At 41.3% G+C, this 22,714-nt stretch overlaps 1 protein-coding gene across 10 annotated transcripts in view; it reads right to left on the bottom strand.

Moving 5' to 3' along the window:
• Positions 1 to 22,714, bottom strand: part of DACH2 (dachshund family transcription factor 2) — a 324,778-nt gene that overhangs the window by 45,510 nt on the left and 256,554 nt on the right. For all 10 annotated transcript variants that reach the window (XM_083722213.1, XM_083722211.1, XM_083722204.1 and 7 more), the window contains 2 exons: positions 12,333 to 12,468; positions 9,567 to 9,647 (listed from right to left, as the gene is read on the bottom strand). In XM_083722213.1, coding sequence (XP_083578339.1) covers positions 9,567 to 9,647; positions 12,333 to 12,468 — 217 coding nt within the window. The remainder of the gene's footprint in view (positions 1 to 9,566; positions 9,648 to 12,332; positions 12,469 to 22,714) is intronic.

The following is a 22,714-nucleotide window of genomic DNA, read 5'->3' as shown; positions in this document are numbered from 1 at the left end:
AAATAGATGGTTGGATCCAAGCTTAGATGTGCTTAGAGCCGACTCATTGCAATAAACAGGATTTAATATAGTCTGCAGGTTCAGTTGAGTCCCATGGATTTCAATGGATTTACTCTAACTCTGGACCCAACTGATAAGAAGTTGTGCCTATCAAGTTTTATAAGTCCTGGGCCAAGATCATATTGTTACTATTAACATATATATAGCCCCAAGCATCTTATGACCACTTTACTTGTGGGATCACCTTAACCCGCCATATGTGCCTGCTTCACCGCTTTGATTTGCATTAGTGGTACTGTTACAAGTGCTACACAATACACATCTTGCACTTGTATGCAATCAATCTTGTATTGTGGCTGCACCTACACTTTGGAATTCTCTGCCTATTGCTGTGCAATATTCTTTTTGTCAGCTGCTTAAAACTTTTTAAATATATTGTTACATATGTTTTACCTCTTTTTAGATACTGATTTTAATAATCCTTTTAAATACCTATTTTAATTGGGGTGTGTGTATGTGTTGCTGATAATTTCAATGTTTCATTCTACATTTTTGAAATCTACTTAATAGTTTTGTTTTGTTTTTACAATCAAGTGGTAAAAAGATTTTGTGAAATAAAATAACAGGAGAGAGCAGGCAAGAGAGAAGAGAGAAAGAATTCACATTCTAACCTGGGAATTGGGAACTGATTGCATTTAATGAAAGGGCTGGTACCATGCTGTTTTTGTGTGATTATTTGTATGTTTTAAACATACTTTATTTACATTCATAATTATAATTATATTCATGTTTAATTGCTTTAAAGTATTGTTGTTTTCTATGCTTTTAGTAGTTCTTGTTTGTATCAAAACTGAATTGAGTCCCGCCAGCGAAAATAAATCTATATAACAACAACAATAATAATGATAAAGATACAAATATAATGATAAAATGATAAAAGATCTATAAGGCAGAATGCGGCTAGACTGACAGATGGCTGCCCTCTGGAGAAACAGGCTGTGTTCACACGGCAGTTTGTTCCATCCTCATGTTTCCCTAACTGTTAATTTCTGCATATACACGATGTAAAAGCCACTTCCAGAAACATCGTGGAATGCAATTGCACAGATTTAATGCTTATTTATATGTTACTTGCTTCCAGAAAAAAGAAGAAAAAATCTGTGTGCTAAACTTGCATTTTATTCCACTATGTTTCTGGAAGCTTGCTTTTTTAATGTAATGTGAAAGCTCAAATGTAATGCAGAAATTAACTGTTAGGGACAATCAGGAAAACTGAATAAACTGCAGTGTGAGCCACAGAGAATAAATGTGCTCTATCTTCTGCATGTCACCTGCCCATACATCTAAAGATGCTTATCTTGTTTCCACTTAATCTTCTCCAGGCTAAATGTACTATGTACACAACTCCTTCAACTCACAGGACTTAATTTCCCAGTCCTTTACCATCTTGATCGCCATCCTCTGCATATGCTCCTGTTTCGCCAACATCCTTCATAAAATGTGGTCCCTACGTTCCAGATGTTGGTCTGAGCAGCATAGAATAAAATTGAAGTATTAACCCTGACACTATTGCTTTTTGAAACAAAATAAAAAAAATCCTTCCAGTAGCACCTTAGAGACCAACTAAGTTCATCACTGGTATGAGCTTTTGTGTGCATGCACACTTGTATCTGAAAAAGTGTGCATGCATACGAAAGCTCATACCAATGACAAACTTAGTTCATCTCTAAGGTGCTACTGGAAGGAATTTTTTTATTTTGTTTCAACTACGGCAGACCAACACGGCTACCTACCTGTAACTAGAACTATTGCTTTTGTTAATGCAGCCCAACACTGCAATAACCTTTTTTTAGCAGCTGCACTGCACTGCTGGCTCATGTCTAGAAATAAGAACAACTAAGATGCTGACCTGGGCCATCCATGCTAAGGGAGGCCTGCTAAAGAAAAGGACATAATAAGTGGCAGGCACAGCTGTGTATCATGCACCACCATTGTAAGGAAGGGTATCTATGTCACCCTTGCCTCTCATTCTCCACCTCACCCCAATGTTGGGTACAGCAGGGCATGCTCCAACTCCCTGGAGTCTTGCTTCAGACCAAAGAGCCATATAAACCAGTAACAGGTCTGTCCTGTCTTTGTATTTAGTGAGAAGCCCTATATGAAGCTCAAAAACAGGACACATAGGAATAAGCCATGCAACACCCAAAATCTGGTAGTCGATGTCATTCCATTCTTAACGTGATTTTTACTTACTGAATTTGTATTCTGCCTTTCTGCCAAGGAGCTGTAAGCAGCATATGCCGCTCTCCTCCCCATTTCGGCACCAAAAACATTATGTGAAACGGACTGAGTAGCAAGAGATTCCAGGGTCTCCCAGTGAGCTTCATGGCCAAATGAGAATTTGAACCTGAGCCTCCCTGGTCCTAGCCTGACACGCAAAACACTACTGGCCCTAATATATTGCCACTCTTCTTAGGTTGTGATGCTCAGAGCTTAACACAGTGCACAATGCTCCAATGTATCAGGCAAACCCAAACATTCTGTGTGAAGTTAAAAACAAAAAAACCAAGCCTCTCAACCTCTGAGATGTGATCATTCCCAGCGATGGCATTTAATAGCCTGCTAGTTAGAAGCTTTGTATTGATTAATGAAGGCTTAGCAAAAGACAAAGAGCCTGCAATGGTCCAAGATAATTCAACATTGCTTATGACATCAAAGATGTTGCTTAGGTTTGCGTGTGAATTACGGGATGTGTGGATCAGCCGTGTGCAAATTAGCCACCCTCCATTGTAACTGTGAATCAACATCAATACCCGCTTTCTTTCTTTCTTGATGTGTTCACTAGAAACTTGAAAGACAACCTTGAATCTCTTTATTTATATCCTTCCATGGCCCCACCAGTCAGCCTTTCATGGCTGTCCTTGTGACACTATTCTAAGAGCTGATAGCAAAAGATGCCATTAAAAATGGTCTTAGCTACAGTGCGCATTTAGCGCTGGTTAGAGGAAATAATTGCAGCCAGGAAAATGCTAGCCAGTCAATTAACCCCTAAATCACATCTTGAGCAGCACAGTAAATAAAGGGTACAGGTTCAAGTCTCAATTAGGGTGACCGTTTCCCACCCACCCCGCTCCTTTAATAATGTAGTCTTGTGGTCAATTAAATTCCTTAACACTGGATTAATTGCTAAAGGAACAATGGGCAACTTCTCATTTAAAGGTTAGTTATAGAGTGCCTTAGCCTATTAGGTTTATTGTCAACTAGTTCTGAAGCATCAGTCAATTGTGATGGGAGTGTGGGGGAGATACTTGCCAGTGCCACTGAACTATTACCGGCAGCCTATTCCTGACCCTGCCAGTATCAGCCCTTATGCTGCCCTTCTTTCAAGCTGCAATCCTCTATCTACTTACCTGTGCATAAGCTTCCATGAACTCATTGGGCCTTACATCTGTGGAAACATGTATAGGATTCTGCTGCTAGGGTCACTTCACAAGAGGTACTTCACATTCGTGTGTTTTGCTCCCGGTGTTGTACTGGTGCAAGTGAGAGGGAAGGGAAGGGAGCTGGTCCCTTTGAATGTTTTGATTTATACCCCACCTTTGAGGATACAGATGGGGAACCTTCAGTCAATGTTGAGTCTTGAAGGCCTGTTTAAAAGTGTAGAGGGATGTGCCTTATCTCACGTGGTACTGAATCCCACAATTTGGGGGGCCACCACAGAGAAGACACTATTCCACATGCCTGCCAGCACACAAAGCTCCTAACATTTTGTCTGTTCCAGCAGACCACAGGGTCAGCCTATAAGAACACAAGGAGCTGCCTCACACCAAGTCAGACCATTGGTTCATCTTGCTCAGTACTGCTCACACTGACTATCAGCAGCTCTCCAGTGTTTCAGGCAGGAGTTTCTGCCAGCCCTACCTGGAGAAACCAGGAATTTACTTTGGGCTTTTCTGCACTCTACCACTGAACTGCAGCCCTTTCCCAAAGCCATTGTTTTATTGTACAAATCGCCCCCTCACCAAATGAGTGCTCCACCATAAACTCAGATCTCTTAAAAAAAATTAAAAGACTTCAGCTTATAGCTTTAAAAGCTATAGATGCTAAGCCCATCAGCATTTTTATCAGTTTGCATGGCATATTGGTGGAAACAGCAACTCAGGATATTAGTTTGCCTTTCCATCTGCTTGGCCTCTTGATTTGTGCCATTTATGAAGCACTTCTTTGCTACTCTTTTTTGGGGAGAATAAAGTCTGGGATCACCTCATGGGAAGCGAAAGACATATGCTGATATTCTAGACTGCGACTGTTTGAGGTGTGTGTGGGGGGGCTGATTCTTCTTGGACAGCATTCTGTTGAGTAGGTGCTGGAATCATATAAAACAAACACACCAAAAAGGCAGAGAGAGAAGGAGTGGGGGGGGGGGGGGAAAGTCAGCTAAGTTCCTGAGCCAAATCACTGATCTTTTCTTATCTTCCAACTCATTAATTTTCACCCCTTGCTCAAAAATGAAAACAGTCCATCTGAAAGACTGTCTATTATTACTGCAACCCCTCCCCTCTCCAAAACTATTTCCAAAGTTTCTGAAAGCAACAATAACAGATGCTGGAACGGTTGAAAGTATCAGAAACTGCAATGCCACGCAGAATAAAACTTCAAAACAAAAAGCAGAGGGGGAGAGAGATTTGTACATTATCCCAATAACTGGGAATGATTTCAGGGTTTAAAGACACAGGTAGACAGTATTTCACCCCTTATATAACAAAACTTACCAAATCCAACCTAGTCTCTACAAACAAATGGGAAAAGGATATGGCCCTTTCACAATATTTGTAGGCAATTGCTTTTTCAAAAAACAGTGTTACAAATTAGCTTAGATATCTATTGCTAAAACTTGGGCCGCTTGAGGAATCTGGTGTTCGTAAAAACCACTATGAACAGACTTCAGTTGCACCTTCCATGTCTGGTTTGGAAGTTAGCTAATTCCTGAAACTTCTGGAGTGATTTTTGGCTCAAAGTATGTTTGAAAGTGCATATTTTGAGGCAAAAATACATCTTAAAATGGATATTTAAATATGTGTTTAAATGCTAAATTTTCATGCTCATTAAAAGAACAATTTAAAATTAACAGATTAAAGCACAAATGGAATTGACTTATGATGAACACATGCAAAAATGTCATGAACTAACTTACCCATCCTCAGCTAAACAAAAGTGCCATATATTCAAAAATGTAGAAAAGCGTTGGTGTGTTGTTTCCCTTGCCTATCTTGAACAAATTCATATTTTCCAGTTTATAGAGACTACATAATACAGGGGAGAATTAAACTTAAGGCTGCCGACATGATTTTTAGGGGCCCAGAACACTGCATGTGAATTGGGCTCTCCTTCTCACACTCAAAAGTGTACAAAAACTTGCATACACTTTGTGCCATAAGAACATTTATACCCTCTTTTGTAGGAGGGATAGAGTACACAAAATAAAAAGTAAGATATATGACAGACAGAATGCCATCAGGTGAAGCTTTCCCTATAGATGTGAAGGTAAAAAAAGGTAAAGGATCCCTGGATGGTTAACCCCAGTCAAAGGGGACTATGGGGTGTGGTGCTCATCTTGCTTTCAGGCCAAGGGAGCCGGCGTTTGTCCGCAGACAGCTTTCCGGGTCATGTGACCAGCATGACTTAAACCGCTTCTGGCGCAACGGGACACTGTGACAGAAGCCAGAGTGCATGGAAACGCTGTTTACCTTCCCGCTGCAGCAGTACCTATTGATCTGCTTGCGTTGGTATGCTTTCAAACTGCTAGGTTGGCAGGAGCTGGGACAAAGCAACAGGAGATATTTCCATAATAGAAAAGGCCTAACCTGATGGATTTCTGCCTGCCATCCAGCTCAAGAGCCCTGTTCTTCCCCCTGTGCCAATCCTGAATGGTCGAAAGAACTTAAGTTTCATGAGTTGTAAACTGGTTATGTTGCTGTAGACCTTTTGTCAGTAAATCTTATGTTAGCAGTACTAGATAAGAGTACATTTCGGATGGGGATTGTGATCAAAGGAGATTGATGATTTACGGCAACTAAGCCCATGCCTGGAGAAATCAACATTAAATTCTTAAAAAGCAAGCTGCGCATTCTAAAAACATTTGTTGTGATCATTTATTTTTTCCTTAATAACTACAGCAATGTTACCAGAACAAGTCAAATAGCTACCACTTTCTTTTTCTTGTTTTGAGCAAAAAGTATTTCAGTCTTTGACATGAATCTCTCCATTTACAAGTTTTTACCACCAGCAGCAGTGAATCCCCCTATTTTTCCTCTATGGGTGCTAAAGCAGTTAATCACCTGCCTTGCCCATTGCTGCTATAAGTTTAACCCCTGCCTCCACCAACTGCATTTACCTAAAAGAGACTGAATAGCAACACTGTACTACACTGCAAGCGGATCATACACTACTTGCCCCCCCCCCCAATAAGTATAGCATCACTGGGCTACTTTGTAGGGATGACATAGCCTACACATCGTCGAGAACAATCCTCCTGCTCCTTGCAATATATGGTAATGATTGATTTTATTTCCATTAGCAGGGCAATTACTTGATACCCACATACTGAAGAAGAAGCAGAAGCAGAAGCAGAAGCAGAAGCAGAAGCAGAAGCAGAAGCAGAAGAAGAAGAAGAAGAAGAAGAAGAAGAAGAAGAAAAGAAGATAGCATGAAGCTTAATCTGAGTTAGAAAGAGCATGAATTCCTGTTTTTGCTGCTACTTTTGAGAGGACACACTACTGCCCTGTCACCACAACACTGCAGTTCTTGATTTCTCAGTTGTTGTTGTTGTTGTTGATGATGATATTATTTGGATAGCAATCACTTCTCTATGGAAAAAGATGGGGAGGCAGCATCAAAATGACACAGAAAGTCCCTTAAAAATTAACAGGGCAGCCTTTTGATATTGTCTGATTCTAGAGGAAAAACTAGTTTGACATGCGCCCTCCCATCCCTGACCTAAACATGGCTTCAAAATGGCCCAGGAAATCTCTTCTGTATTGTCTGGAGAAGGGATTTCCTTGGCCATTCGGAAGACATGTTTGTGTCTTCTCTGGTTTGTGTGACTTTATGCTTCTCTATAGCGTTTGTCAAACACACCTCTGACTTCACTCACTGGTGAAACACACTGAAAGGTAAGGGTAAGCTCATAACTAACAAAGCAATTGCTTCAAATGGTGCCTGCACATTTTGCTTCATAACTTTCATTCCACATGTGCTAGGGACACTTTTTTTTTTAATGAAAGCTCACAGTTTGGCTCCCCTGCTGGATCTGGACCTGTCACCCCTCTTCCCTGCCCCTAGGTGGTCCTGATTATTGCGGCATCCTACAAGGAGACACTCTGAATTCTGCTCCCTACCTATTGACGAACAAGATGACCTTGTCAACATTTTAGTGCTTCTTAATATGGAGTGTTAACAACTGTAGCTGGATTTTGCACAAGTTGCCCTGCTAATTGTTATGGAATACAATACTTTTGGAGTTACATTTAAGACGCAGGCAAACACCTCTCCCTCACTCCCCTGCTCCCCCACCCTGCCCCCATTACATGCTTTTAGTAATTTGCTCAATGACTGAAAAACTCCAAGCTACAGCAAAGCTGGCATTTTATGGCCTGCAGAGCTATAAATCATTTTAAAAATCATGATGATATTACTCAAACCAGATGTGAAAACATATGTTTGCCATGCTTGTGTAAATTGCTGACTTGTCATACTTAATAAATGTTGATAATTTTGAGTTAACTACATACCACCTTAATAATAACTTTGAAAACCTTCACAGGAATAAATACTATTATTATTATTATTTTTCTTGGTAAAGACAAACAGTCAGGGTATGAAAAATGAGGCTCACATTTCATACAAATAGACAAATATTGCGGGAGGAAATACTGTATACAAAACACAAGTAACAGAAGTATATAGGTAAGCTACAAGGAACAGCCCAGATATGACTGCAGAATTTGCACTCCTGAACTGGCATTCCCTATTTAATATTCATTTGCTTGTTATAATTTTGGGGGAGTGTGAATCAAAATTTGTATAATTTTGCCATATAACTTCCAATAATCTGTAGCCACAGGCTCACTCCAAAATGGGTGTTCTAGGGGGAAAAACTGTATTCAGAAATGCAACTTTCAGCCAACTTGCTGAGTCACAGTAAACACTCAAAATATTTAGTCATATTCATATTTAATCTATTTTTGCATACCATATTATACATGAATTTATTTATGTAGACATGTTAACTCTGCTTTTCCATTCATATGGTCCTTCAAAGCAACAAAACAACAACCAGAAAGCTCAGACATTGCCAAACACACACATACACTCTTCAATGAATGCAGCAACCAGCAGCAAAGAAGCAGCAGCAGCAAACCAGGACCTAACTCTGATAAGATGACCACTCAGGTGACAAATGCTGGGGCACATTCCCAAGAGCCAAGTTACAAGGGAACAGCCATAGCTCAGAGGTAGAACATTTGCTTGACACGCAGAAGGTACCATGTTCAACCCGTAACATCTCCAGGTGAAGCTGGGGATTATTATTATTTTGCCCCCTGTCTGAAACCTCGGAGAGCTGCTGCCAGTCAGTGTAGACAATACTGAACTAGGTGGACCAAGGGCCTGGTGGTTATGTCCCTTTGTGCTTTTGAACCTATGCTGCACCCTCATCAATGCAGTAGCCTCAGGTACAGTGGAGGCCACTATCCTGTTACCACTATCAGAGTAAGATTCAGCTGCCAAACTAGGCAGCTTCTGTACGTGGCATTTGTGTGTGTGTGTGTGTGTGTGTGTGTGTGTGTTTGTGTGTATTGTCTTTCACCATGGACAGCAAAAGTATACTGAAAAAACAGTGTCTTGATCTGGTGTCTGAAGGTAAGACAAGAAGGAACCAGATGGGTATTTCAATACAGGGTTTGATATATGTAGCCTTATGGAGTTTAAGACCCTAATATCTCAAGGCTACCCCTGCACTACACTTGGTATTGGTCCTCTAGAACTATTCAGGAATAGATACCCCTATCCAAGGGCATCAACATCTATCTTGGTGTTGAAATGATGTATTATTTCCGTCAACCTGTGAAATGCTCTCTTCCCAATGAATAAAACCTGGCTCTTTTGAACTTCAGGTCTATACTTGTGGGTTACTTTCCTGTCTGTCCCTATCTCTGGTGTGTTTATTTCCATGAAATGTGAGGCCTCAGAAGTCTGAATCAGCTGTTTTACCTCTACATGAAAGAAGCTCACCAATATCCCTAACAATTGATTGAACCACATAAGCAGAACTTGCAGCCTATGAACCAGACAGAGTTTATTTGTTTGTTTGTCTGTTTGTTCTCCACGGTTAGAAGACAGAGTATAGAGGGGGCGGGGAGCTTTGCAACAAATGCCATCTAATTGCAATCTAAAACCAAATGAAAGCTACACACTTAGCTACTGTGATCATTTTTCAACAGACAGGAAGAGTGCAGTGAATCCAGTCTGTGATCCTTTGTGAAGAACGAAATATTAGAGGACATTACCTTTTTCCTTCAGGAGTTTCTTTGGGTTGGGCCCAGGCTCTTGATCCACAGGTTCACCCTCTCTATTAGTTGGCAGCATGCCTAAAAGAATGGGCATGACAGAGTGAAGAAGGAAAAAGAGTGAGAGTCATTGACCTGCATATTTGCCAAAATTATAAACAATATCCTCAATGTACAACAGTGAAGAGCAATTACTATATTCTTGGGGGTGCTCAAACTTCTTGAGATTGCTATTCAGGAACTGGAAATGTATTGTGCCACATACCTGCCACCAAGGATCAGGTTTTATAATGAACACTGCTTTGGCTAGTGGGTAAGAGATTTGTGAAGCCCAAGAGCTTCAACATAGCTGGCCAATTCATACAAAGTCAGATGGGAAAGGGCCTTCAGAGCACATCCTTTTAGTTATTTGGTGTCCCTTTTCCACTGGTGGCCTTTGACTGGGCTACATTACATCCTAGCCAGAGAAATCAGAATAGTTAACTTTATGGCCACTGCAAAGAATTCACATATGTTCTTAAAGCTTAAACCCACCATGATTGCAGTGTGGGATTGTGTCAACTGAAGCAAGCCTTAGCAGGAGGATACCTACTCTTCCTACTACAGATGCTTTCACATAAATATTTAGTTGTCTCCTTTATCACCATTGATGATATTCTACTAATCTGCCTGAGGTATATTCAAATGTCAATCCATTTATACTCTCTGAAATACCAAGTAATACTATTTCCTCATGTGAGAGAGGTCACATCTCTAAGTGAATTTGCAAAATACTTTCCCCCACCTATGTCAGTGATAGCTAACTTGTGGTCTTCTAGATGTTGCTGGACTTCAGATCCCATCAGCCCTAGCCAATGGCCAAGGATGATGGGAGTTGTAGTCTGACACCCAGAGGACCAAAGGTTGTCCATCCCTGCTCTGTGATCAATACTGGCAACTGGAGTCTAGTAATGGATGCCTGCAAAATTGCTATGGAACGTGAAAATGCACACCAGTTAGATCATTCAAATATAAACCACACCATTTCTAAGAATTATCTTTCACTTTTTTAAAAAAATGCCTGGTTCCCATATTTTGTACCTTGTTGGACACATTCACAAGTTCAAAAAAAATCCATATGCACCATTTGCTCATGCACCTTGTATGAACAATTCTGAAGTGGTTGTGTAAGAAGGCACCTAGTGTTAGGAGCCCACATTATCCCTTCCATATAAAAGCCTAACACATTAAAGGTAGACTGGGGCTATGTTTTCTGCCAACAGCTGTACTCCAACAGCCCTGTGCCCTGTTACAATGGCATCTACATGTTCAGTGAATATCTGAAGGGAGCAGCCAGCTATACTCCCACTGGCCCCTTCTCCACATCACTGGGGCTCCCATTTACATATAGGAGAACAGGGGGCTCTATCTTCTGTGAGAAGGGAAGAGCCAGATAAGCACACTTGCCATGAGCAAGACCATGAGGCTTAGCTCCATGCCACCCCCAGGGTTTTTCTCAGCAGGAACTCACCAGAACTGAGTTCCGGCACCTTTCCAGTGGGCACCATTGCCATTATAAGAGAACGAAGGAGGTGTTTTGGTGCGTTTTGGCACCAATTTTTCTAAAAAAAATAGCACTGCACACCCTCCATCCATTAGTCATACACATGAGAAATGGGAGTCTAGGGGTATGGACAAAATGAAAGCATTTTTATTTTTTTTGGAGGGAGGGAATTACCAATTCTTGAAGACGGGAAAATAAGCCTGCAAGCACAATACAAAGAAAACCATGAAGAAAGTGAAAAACTGCAGATGAGTTGAGACATGAGTGATTTCCTCTGAAATGTTCAGATTAACTAATTAGGAAGAGTGATTCATTGAAATCATTTCGGAAGAAAAATGCTTTTAATAGACCAGAGGATTTAAGGAATTGGTAATTATCTGTAATTCCTCTCACTTAATAGACAGATATAGACAGCTAGATGGTTAACAACCCAAACTGATGGATGACAGTTCAAAGACAATAATCTTTGCCACTGAGATTTTTCTTTTAATGTAGCACCTGTAAAATCACATGGATGAGGTAACTATTTGATATTTGGCTTTCTTATTTTCTTTATTGATTTAAAATTACATTTGTCATACTTAACAGAACTATTAAAATTCTATTCTAAAATATTATTATTATTATCCACATACTTTTCATGACTCTGATGAATGTTTGTTGTCAGAGAGCAAACATTTTAAAATAAATATGGCGATTTTCAGGTTGCAATCAGATTGCAGACTGAGACTATAGGAACGTAGGTACACAGAGTCAGACCACTGGTATATCTAGCTCAGTATTCTTTACTCAGACTTGCAGGAGCTCTCCTAAACTAATATAATCTGTTTCCTAAATTTTTCAGGACTGAAACCAACCAGAGCATATTCTGTGAGGAAGTACTAATTATAACTGTTACCTAATTAAATTGGATTCAAGCTTGTATCATATTCCTCTCTCCACTTAAAATTGGGTGTGCAATCTTCCTTGGGAATAAATCCAACCGAACTCAGTGGGATGAACTTCTCTGAGAACAATCTTAGGCTTGTGCTCTTAAGTGGCTAATCTAACTGATTAAATGTTACTGCCACCCACAGTCATTATTTCTTGTTTGAATCCTTTGGATATATGCTCACTTCCTACAATTAGCTTTCTTTCCACCTGTCTCTTGTGAGAGATCTTTGACAAAGGACACTTCCAGACATCAGTGGCATCAGAACAGCCACCAAGAATAGGGTACCAACCAATTCTATCTGATGTGTTGTCAAGCTGCGATGGAGAACTTGAAATGCTGCTGCTCTGGTGTGAAGAGGCATGACTCCCGGGCCGCTGACTCTCTTCCATGGATGGGGCTGGTGAAGGGCTGTCATGAATTCTCTCCTTTAGAAAGAAGAAGCACATTAAAATAAAGTATTTGGAGTACATCACTGCTGCCTCAATTCAGACTGATGGCTAGGCCATCCCCCAAACCTATCAGAACACACACATATATCTGCCAAGACAGTACTATTTTAGGTGCCTCAGCAGAAGAGGCAGAGAAGGGTAGGCAAGAGGGAGAGCAGGAATGCATGCTGGCATGGCTCTGTTGCAGTGCCTTTGAATACAAGGGGGACTCAAGACCTCAATACCACTGGGAATAGCAGGTAGGGAGAGTGCTGCAGGTGGCTGTTCAAAAGGCAGCCAGGCATCAACCAGCCCCAGAGTGCTCTGGTGAGAGAAAGTCAAAGGTGGAAAAGATCCCAGAGAGGTGTGGGGGGGGGATGCTTTAAATCCACTCCTTAATACCTGGGGCACAAGCTAAGGCAGTGGCTGTGTGAGATGACCAAGTCATAGTAAGCAATTAAAGCAATCAAATAGTATTTGGTGTTACTTTAGAATACACTTTTAAGATCAGTTACCCAAAGGACAGTATATTTTGCCCCCAATGCATTTTATGCTGTACACCAGGGGTGGGGTAGCCTGTGACTCTCCTGATCTTGCTGAACTACAACTCCCATGAGCCCCAAAACAGCATGGCCAATGGTCAGGAATAGTGGGAGTTTTAGTTCAGGAACATCTGGGGAGCCAAAGGCTAGCCATTCCAGCTGCACAACTTTGCTGAATTGCTTTGTGTTCTGCTCTACAGATTGGGTCCACCTACATCTGCTAGGCTCTACCTCAAGGTTTGCCAAAGTCTGAGAGGCTCCGTCCTTAGATCCATCAATGACCTCTTTCTCACCACCTGTTGCAGCTCTGATCTCTCTCCGTGCTAATGCCAGACCCTGCCCAGTGATTTTTTATTTTAGGCTCTGGCTTCCCTAGTCAGTAAGGTATCCTACTATACGGAATACAGTTCCCTGTTTCAAGTGCTGATTGATCCAGGTCCAATTTAAAGATAAAAAAGAAGGGAGATCATGAGTCCTGAAGCTGCCCATCAGTAGTTAGCAGCTGGACAGCAGACTAAGCAGGCACACTGGTCACAGTTTCAACCCACTATTTAAATCACAGTAATTATTTCCAATTTTCTATACCTACAAATTAGCACATGCAAATTTTATGTAAATCTATCCTCTTTGTGTCCTCTGTTGGTGATACATGTCCTCTTGGGAAGGGAGGGCCACTACTCAGTGGTAGAGCATCTGTTCTGCATGAATAATGCCCTAGGTTCAATCCCTGGCATCTTCAGGTAGGGCTGGGGGAAAGCCTCCTCTGAGATCTTGGAAGCTGCTGTTGGTCAGTGTAGACAACACTGAGCTAGATGGTCTAATGATGTGACTCAGTATAAGGAAGCTTCCTCTGTTTTGGCAATGTGTTAAGATGCCACGCTACTAATCAGGCCTCATATTTCAAGCTCTGCTTCCAGCAGGCTGTGCAGGGGGTCCTAGAGCAGAGTTTCCTAATTGTAATACTGTACATAGCATTTGTCTATTCCAAACACACAGCGCTGAAAATGTTGCCTGAAATACGTTTTTTTAATAGGATAGTTATTGGACATTCAATGCCAAGTGAACCTCAAAATCATGTAACAGATGCCTATCTATTATACAGTGGTTAATCCTCAACGGACATGCTTTTTAACTCATTATCTCTTATTTAATGAACATACAATAACTAATAAAACTTAAAAGAGAAGCATTTAATTGCTGTACTATTTGTCTACTAATTAAAAATATTTGTTAACTTTAAACAGATCGTAATCTATTCAAGGCCTTTTGTGCCTCTGTATCTTGAGGGCATTTTTGATTTAAATCAGTTTGAAACAAACATTGGGTGTTTTTTCCTTCTCTCTTCCCAGGGGACTTGTAGGATATTATTGCAGAGATTATAGCTATATTGGTAAGAAAAGGAGGAGAACAATAGGCACTACTATTTTGGGTAGTGAAAATGGCCTCTGGATTAAATTACCTAAACTGAGAAAGGACCTGAGAGAGAAACAAGGAAACGTTGGTTCTGTTTTTTGAATTCTTCCCATCTATTGCATGCATTTGAAGAGTTTTTTCCCCTTAGTTTCCAATCCCTTACTCGTCCCAAAGAACCCCTGTGATTCAAGACTCTAAAGCAAAACATGTGGACCTCCAGATGTTGTTGGACTCCAACTCCCATCAACTTCAGCCAGCATGGCCAATGGTCAGGAAAGATGGGAGTTGTAGTCTCTGGCCTAATGGAACAATGACAGAACAGCTTAACTTGCAAATAATGAACCCTTTTGGAAAGAGAAAGCAAATTTTCATCATTGCTAACTAAACATGTGGGCACATGCTTGATGTAAGAAGGATTTCCATTTCCCAGGTAGGCAGTAGTGGAGCTCCCTAGAGGTCTGGACTCTTGACAAACTACATTTAGATGGCACTTGGTGATAAATGAAGACCCAGCAATGAGAACCAGGATGTGGATTGAGACGTTCTCTATAATGGAAGGCAGTTGTGATTCTCTTTTTGCCCCTTAATATATGCGAGCAGTTTCTTCTTTGCACGTAAACAGATCCATTTTTCAGCCCCGTAATCAGTATGCATCTATTAAGCTACTTAACAGCAATGAGCTGTGGTTCATTAGGTAGCTACTGTTGTGTCTCCGTCTAGTTAAAATTTCACAGCAAGTTAATCTATTTTATTACAAATGAGAACACAAGCGATAATGTCCCTGCCATTTTCCAAACAGAGGGTTAACAGTATTTGTAACAAATCAATGAGGACATTTCAATAGAAAAATTGCAAAGCTCAAAGCCTGAAATCTTTTTTTTACACCTTGATGACTTCATTCTGTCGTTTCTGAATTTTACAGCCCCGTGTCACTCTTCATGTATTTCAGTTTTGTTCTCCTGAAATAGCTGTTGTTCCGCTAGCCCAATACATTAAAGGCTTCTTTCTGAATAGCGAATTACTACTCACTCAGAGGGAAGAAAATATCAGAAAAGCGCAAGGGGAACCTGTGGTGCTTGGACTCCAGCTCTTGTCAGGTCCAGCCAAGCATGGCCAATGGTCAGGAGTGGTAGGAGTTATAGGGGAACCAGAGAGCCACAGATTCCCCATTCCTGTATTAGAAGACTGCTACAACAAAACTAAAGCTTACTGTCAATAGGATTGCACTCTACTTGAAGGACCAGGGTTGCAGTCTGCAGGTGCTCCTGGGTTGCCAGGTGGCACACGTCGCCAGGGGCACATTTGCACAGCTTTGGCTGGAGTGCCAGCTGCACCCTTTCCTAGATAAAGTAGACCTGCATGGAACTACTGTTGAAGAATGTTTGGAAACTTCAACTAGTGCAAAATGCAGTGGCAAGAGTACTATCTGGGATTTTTAGGGGGAGCACATTACTTTGTCTAATCTGTGCTGGCTTCCAGTACAATTTTGGGGACACTTCAAAGTGCTGGTCGTCATTATTATTATTATCATTATTAAAATTTGTATACTGCTCTGTTCCCATAGATCTCAGGGCGGTTAACAACATAAGATTACCACCATCTATATCTATCATCTGTCTGTCTATCTATCTATCATCTATCTATCTATCTATCTATCTATCTATCTATCTATATCTATCTATCTATCTATCTATCTATCTATCTATCTATATCTATCTATCTATCTATCTATCTATCTATCTATCTATCTATCTATATCTATCTATCTATCTATCTATCTATCTATCTATCTATCATCATCTATCTATCTATCTATCTATCTATCTATCTACTATCTATCTATCTATCTATCTATCTATCTATCTATCTATCTATCATGTCTGTCTGTCTCTCTGTCCATCTGACCGTTCATCCATCCGTCTGTTCATCCATCCATCCATCCATACTAAAAACAAAGACAAGCAATAACCACCTCCCCTTCGACAACACATTTAAAAAGGCATAAGATGTCAATCAGCCAAATGCCTAGTTAAACAGGAACATTTTAGCCTGGCACCTAAAGGTGTATAACGAAGGCACCAGTCAAGCCACAGATAATGCCCTCTCCTCAGCTGTCACCTGTAGAACTTCTTAGGGTGGCATGATTCTTAAGAGGGCCGCTTTTCCAATCTTAACACCTGAGAGGGTCTGTAGGGAAGGAGGTGGTATTTGAATCTTACTTCAGCATTGGCAAAGGGACAGCGTCCTTCACTGCACAGAAGGGCATCAGGATGGGGTAAGAATGAAAGACAACTGTGCACCAACATTTTGCCACCACTCCACGCCACCAGCATCTGCCACCCGATGCTCTGGTAGCCGGGTGGCAGAGCCTTGCTTTCTATGCTACCGTTCTAAAAGCATTTCTCTTTGCCAAGGCTTTCCAAGATTAGTCTGAGAGTCATGTATACTGATGGTTATTGTGGATATGTGAAATTATTGCATTTCTTATTGCTTTCATATTATTTCATTATGCACTGTTTTTCTTACTTTTGGTAATTGCTTTGCATTTTTTAAAAGTTGAACACTTTATATACATTGTTCAAAGTAAAATTAATAAATAGCTCCGTCAAAAAATTACCAGTTCTCTCTGTTCCTTTCATTTACCAAGAAGTGTCCTATTTCCCTTTGCATCCCCCTTCCAACACATGTACAGAAATGCAAACTGCAGGACATTTTTCTCATACCCTACTCCCCTGCAAATGAACTGCTGAACTTCAACAGACCACCCAGTCATTAAAAAGTATTTAACATTACCTTTAGTCCTACTTTAGTGCTGTTAGTGTGCTGCCAAAGCTTTCTGTAGCTGTTATTGGGCAAGTGGCAGTTGTGTGTCTGTGTGTGTGTGTGTGTGTGTGCGCGCGCACACACACACACACACACACACACGATTTAACTGTAGGAGTTTGCATGAGAACATTGATGTTTTATTTGCATTTTTATGTTTGGGTTTTAAATGTAAGTCACCCATGAATTTGTTAAGGGGCTGTCTGGAATGCACGGGCTAACTGTTCCCACTAGATGCCAACACCCTAAAGGGATTCATACATGTGGAAGTATTGACATTAGCATTCTCATTTCCATGGATGGAACCCTATGCATATACACCCATGTCTGCTTCAAATAGATAAGATCATGCATCAACCACGGGGGAGTGGTGGTTATCAGTAGTGTGTTAGTCCATGCATTCTGCATAGCCCCTTTATAAGTTCAGTACCAATGGGTACCACATGACAGAAGATGGCTTTTGCCAGGGCCCAAACTACCCATTCACAGTGATCAAGTCAGCCCAACTCACAACAACGTATACATAACACACAGATACACACACATGCAGAGCACATCTATTCTTGACATAATCAACTTGACCTTAGTACTTCCAGCAGTGATATTTCATAGTATTGATCTTCACTTGTGTGCCAAGTGTTTAGAGGAGCTGTGATGCTAAGGCTTGCTTGTTTATTTTTATTTCTAGTGCAGCTATAATTACTCATCCAAATGTTAATCTATTAATGAGTTCCTAAAGGACTTAATGGCATTTCTCTGCTGACAAGTGGGTTTTGCAGCTCTGTCTGAATACTGGAAATTTTATTCATACATTTGTCTCGATATTTCTTTTTAATTTATGCCTTTCCTCTTGTGATCTTCTGGGCAGGGCAATGTGGGAGTTAACTCACTAATGAAACTGGAGGCAGCATAACAACATCACCCTGCTTCAGGATCTTTCTGAAAACAAAAAAGAAACTTCAAGATTGTGATTTTATAGGGAAAGTATGGCTTCCTGATGAACACAGAATACCTTTGGTAATGTAAATTATCTCTTCAAAATGATGTTTTCACTGTGGTGTTTTTAATGTTATTATACCTGTTTGAGGCTGCACTTCTCAGAAGGAGCTGAAGGCTGCATCAAGGGTAGCCCTTTGGGTCAATCTTTTGACAACCAAATACAGTGGTACCTCTGGTTACGAACTTAATTTGTTCCGAAGGTCCATTCTTAACCTGAAACTGTTCTTAACCTGAAGTACCACTTTAGCTAATGGGGCCTCCCGCTGCCGCTGTGCAATTTCTGTTCTCATCCTGAGGTAAAGTTCTTAACCTGAGGTACTACTTCCGGGTTAGTGGAGTCTGTAACCCAACATGTTTATAACCAGAGGCGTTTGTAACCCAAGGTACCACTGTATCCTTTTGAAATAGTTTTCAAAGAACCTCCCCATGCATTCACAGAACATGTGAGAGGGAAAGATGTACTGTGCTGAAAAGCCTTGCCTTGCACATCTCTCTGGCTATGCCCCCTGGCACCTACATGTTCAGCTAAATATGTGAAAGCAACATGGGAATAGTGGGCACTTTTATACATTTAAATGGATGCAGAGGTATCATGGGGTATGACCAAATGAGCATTTCCATGTTAGGAGTGACTAGCCATCACATTCCCACTCCCCACAAATACTCAGAAATGATGGAGCTCTGAACTGTTTTGCCCATGTAATCCTTGTAACCACACGAGAGAATCATCCAAATGTTCCATAGAATCCCACCACCAGGAAATGGCAACCATGCCACAGGTAAAGTATAAATCAGGCTTAAATTGGATGGATGTGTTTCAGTTCAGAACCTCATGTGAGCTACAACCTCCAGCTTCAGGAATGTAGACTTTCCCATTCTTTTCAAGACAGGGGGCAATCCCAATGAATGAAGCTCTTACGGTGGAGTTAGGGGATCTCCATGTACACAGCAAAGCTTCTCATCCACAGCATATCCCTGGAGCAATGATCTGAACTTCACACTTTTCTAACCTACCACTTGGTTTACTAAAGGCTTACCAGACTATTGTGTAACCATGACTGTCAGGGATCTTTCCCACTACTAACTACCTCTTGCTTTTAAACTGGAAACAGAAAGCTAACCTTGGACTTTCTGAATGTGGATCACATGCTCTACCTCTGAGCATGCAAAGAACATGCTCTACCACAATGTCATTGTTCCTCCAGAGGAAGTAACTTTGGTATCAATAAAATGAGTACTGCTCTTTAGGAATTATGCCTTGGGGGAGGGGAGGGGGGAGGACTATACCTGAAAATGCCTTCAAGCTCCACAAGCTCATCTCACCCACCATGTTCCAGCGTGCACCAGTTCCACTCTTTCTGTTCCCAACCTTCTCAACACTGAACCTGCATAGAACGCTCAACATGGTTGGGAACTCTGATAATCAAGGGTGTCTAACTGCACAAATACTTCAACTCATGTCCAAGTGAATGCAATCAGAAGCCCCTTTCAGACTTTCCCCACCCAACACAAGAAGATTAAGAAGTAAGTGGATAGGATGTTTGGGGCAGAGCCAGCATGGATGGCCCTGTCCCCCTGCCCCCTTCAAGAAGCATTTCCTGTTCAGGCCCGAACTGGACTTTTGTTTCACTATAATCTGAAAGATTACCTCCACCTTCAGCATGCATTAGCTTTTAATACCAGATGTTCACTTACTAATTTCACTGCATTGTGACCATTTCTCATCAACTCATTAATTGCCAGCTGCTCTGCCAAAGGAAAAACAACAACCCAAACAAACCCATAGATAATCAGAGGATATTGGTAAATAGCCAACCAAGAACACACCACTTTGGCAATTCTCTGTGAGTCGAAGAATAGTAACAGACATTTCCTTTGTGCTATTATAACATTTCCTGGACTTGTTATCAGTATTGCTACTCCAGATAAGTGGGGGGGGGGGTATAAATTAATGGCCCAACAAAGATCTTTGTAAAAATAAAGGTAAGAGGACATTTAGTGCAGGGATAGGGAACTTCTGGCCCTCCAGATATTGTTGGACTACAACACTCATCAGCTGTGGTCAGCAATTAAAATGGTTGGGAATACTGAGAGTCACAGTCCAGCAACAGCTGGAGAGCCACAGTTTCCCCACTCCTCATTTGGAGGAATAGTCAAACTACATTATATGTCAGTCAACAGCATATGTATTAAAATCCCATCAAACAGATAGATGGGTTCATCAGGGGTGGCATGGATTAGAAAACTGGAAACTTGAGTTGAACACCATCTTCCTTCTGCATGCCCTGCAGCAATTTCCTTTTGGCATCTGGTTGGTCACTGTGGAGCATATGAAGCTGGAGCTTCGCTCAGGTCCAGCAGGGCACCTAGTATGTTCCAAGTTTGCTTCTGTGGCATCTGTAACCCCTTGGGGAGAAAATAATCTAGAATATTTTCCAGCTGTCTCTGCAGAACTAGGTGCACAGTGAAGAGCAAGTATCAAAATCCAGTATATACGCTATTCCCATCACACAGCTGGGAGACCTTTTTTGCTCATTTGCAAATTATAGGAATTGGGTGGGCTCCTGTCCATCAGCATTTTGAATAGTTTGTAGGCTAGCAGCAGCTTTGTGTTCTAATAGGCTTATTCTTGGAAAGCAATTTTATTTTATTTTGTAAGGAAGTACTGAATTCAAGGTCCTGGAACAAATGATGAACAGTTTCTTTGCTAAGACTATGGCAAGGAGGACTGGTTGATGTGAGGCAGTGTTAGTGGTTGTTTCTCTGCCCATTCCATTTTCCTTGTCAAGAGAGAGAAAGCTAGAAATCCTCCCAGCCTCGGCAAACTCTCCTCTGTGTACAAAATGCTGGTGCGGGAGAGACCTTCCAACTAATACTGAACTCGGCCAGCCTATGCCAACAGCACTATAAGCCAAAAACTGGGCTACTGAGAAACCACTGGTGAGATATCTGCCTATTTGGGGGAACTCCAAGATTTGTAGAGGTGCATGAAATAATTAAAAATTTTTAAAAGGACTCCAAAATAATAGTAAGAAACGAAGAACCGGTACACATGCGATCATATAGTGAAGGAACAGCAGGGGAGGTGAATGCATACTGAGGCTGTTAGACTCAACTGGAGCTCAAGACATGTTGCAACACCCGTACCCTGCCATGGCCACCCCATCCCCAAGCTCTGCACAGAGATTCAAGAGGCCAGAAAACCCCCCACACCCTTATAGCATTGCTTTGGAAGTCCCATTTGCCTCTGGCTGCGAAAAACACAAGGAGGAGAACGAAGAAGTCAGTTGTACCTGTTGAGATTTGAGGATTGCCTTCCTCAAATCTACATGGGTAAACTTGGGAGGGGTGAAGCAAGCCCTTCTAGGCATCTTAAATGCACTGTCCACCCTTCTTTTTGCCTAGCTATTGTTTTCCATCATATGGTTCACTTTCTTCAAACTAATTAGGCTTTTCTCTCTCTCGAGCTCCCTGCAATCTCTTTCCTACTATGAAAACATTCCTTATTTGATGCTGTGTTTGACTGATTAAATGATGTTTCCAGGCTTAATGACGTTAATGCTATTTCCAGCCCACATTAGGGCTATATTTGTTATTAACAACAAACGCTGGCGGCTGAGCCAACATTAAAAGGACCTGAAGCACAGTAAAAGGCTAATAAGCGATTGGTCTGACAATATTCCCAGGTTAGCTTTTACAGAAAAGCATGTGGATTTGCAACTCAAAATAGCTCTCCCAACATTAAAGACAAACACAGTGCATTGGTTATTATTTACCAGAAGCTTCCACTGAGCTTTGGAAGAACTGTTATCTGGCACTTATGGGTCTCAAACCTGCATCCCCGAGGAAGAAGCATCGATTCCTCCTGCTATACCATCACAATGATTGCACAGCAAACTGAATAACTGGGAGATCTGCAGTGTTCTTACCATCAGGCACATGTATCAGTAAAACTACTACTACTAATATATTGATGCATTTGAAGTGCCATAATATCAAAGTGCCTCCTCCCCCAGTGTTTGTTTTTTTAAAATGAACGTAGAATCAAATGATTTTCAAGATTACACGGGATCTTGGAGGTGAACCTCCCACTGAGTGCAGGATTTATAATGCAGAATGCAACAATGGGAACAGTCCGTACCATACAATTAAAGCACATCCAACACGCATTTACAGAACCTGGCTCCCCAACCCCGCGAACTGTAGTTTCCCATTCACAGAGCTACAATTCAATTAACAACTACAGTTCCAAGCATTTTGGCTCAGACAGACTCAGGAAGACATGCGCTTTAAATGTGTGTTGGATGTACGATGGTGCGGACCCTGCCTGTTCGTATCCCTGACAGACGGGTGGCCAGCCTCAGCTTAAATACCTGTAGTGAGGAAGAGCCACCACTCCCCAGGGCAGCCTGTTTCCACTGTCAAACAGATTTCACTGCCATGACATTTCTCCTAATGTTTAGCTG

Source organism: Podarcis gaigeae (genome assembly GCF_964106915.1).
Source record: "Podarcis gaigeae genome assembly, chromosome: Z".
Classification (NCBI taxonomy): Eukaryota; Metazoa; Chordata; class Lepidosauria; order Squamata; family Lacertidae; genus Podarcis; species Podarcis gaigeae.
Note: the sequence above shows the minus strand (reverse complement) of the source record. Positions and strands in the feature narration are given on the sequence as shown.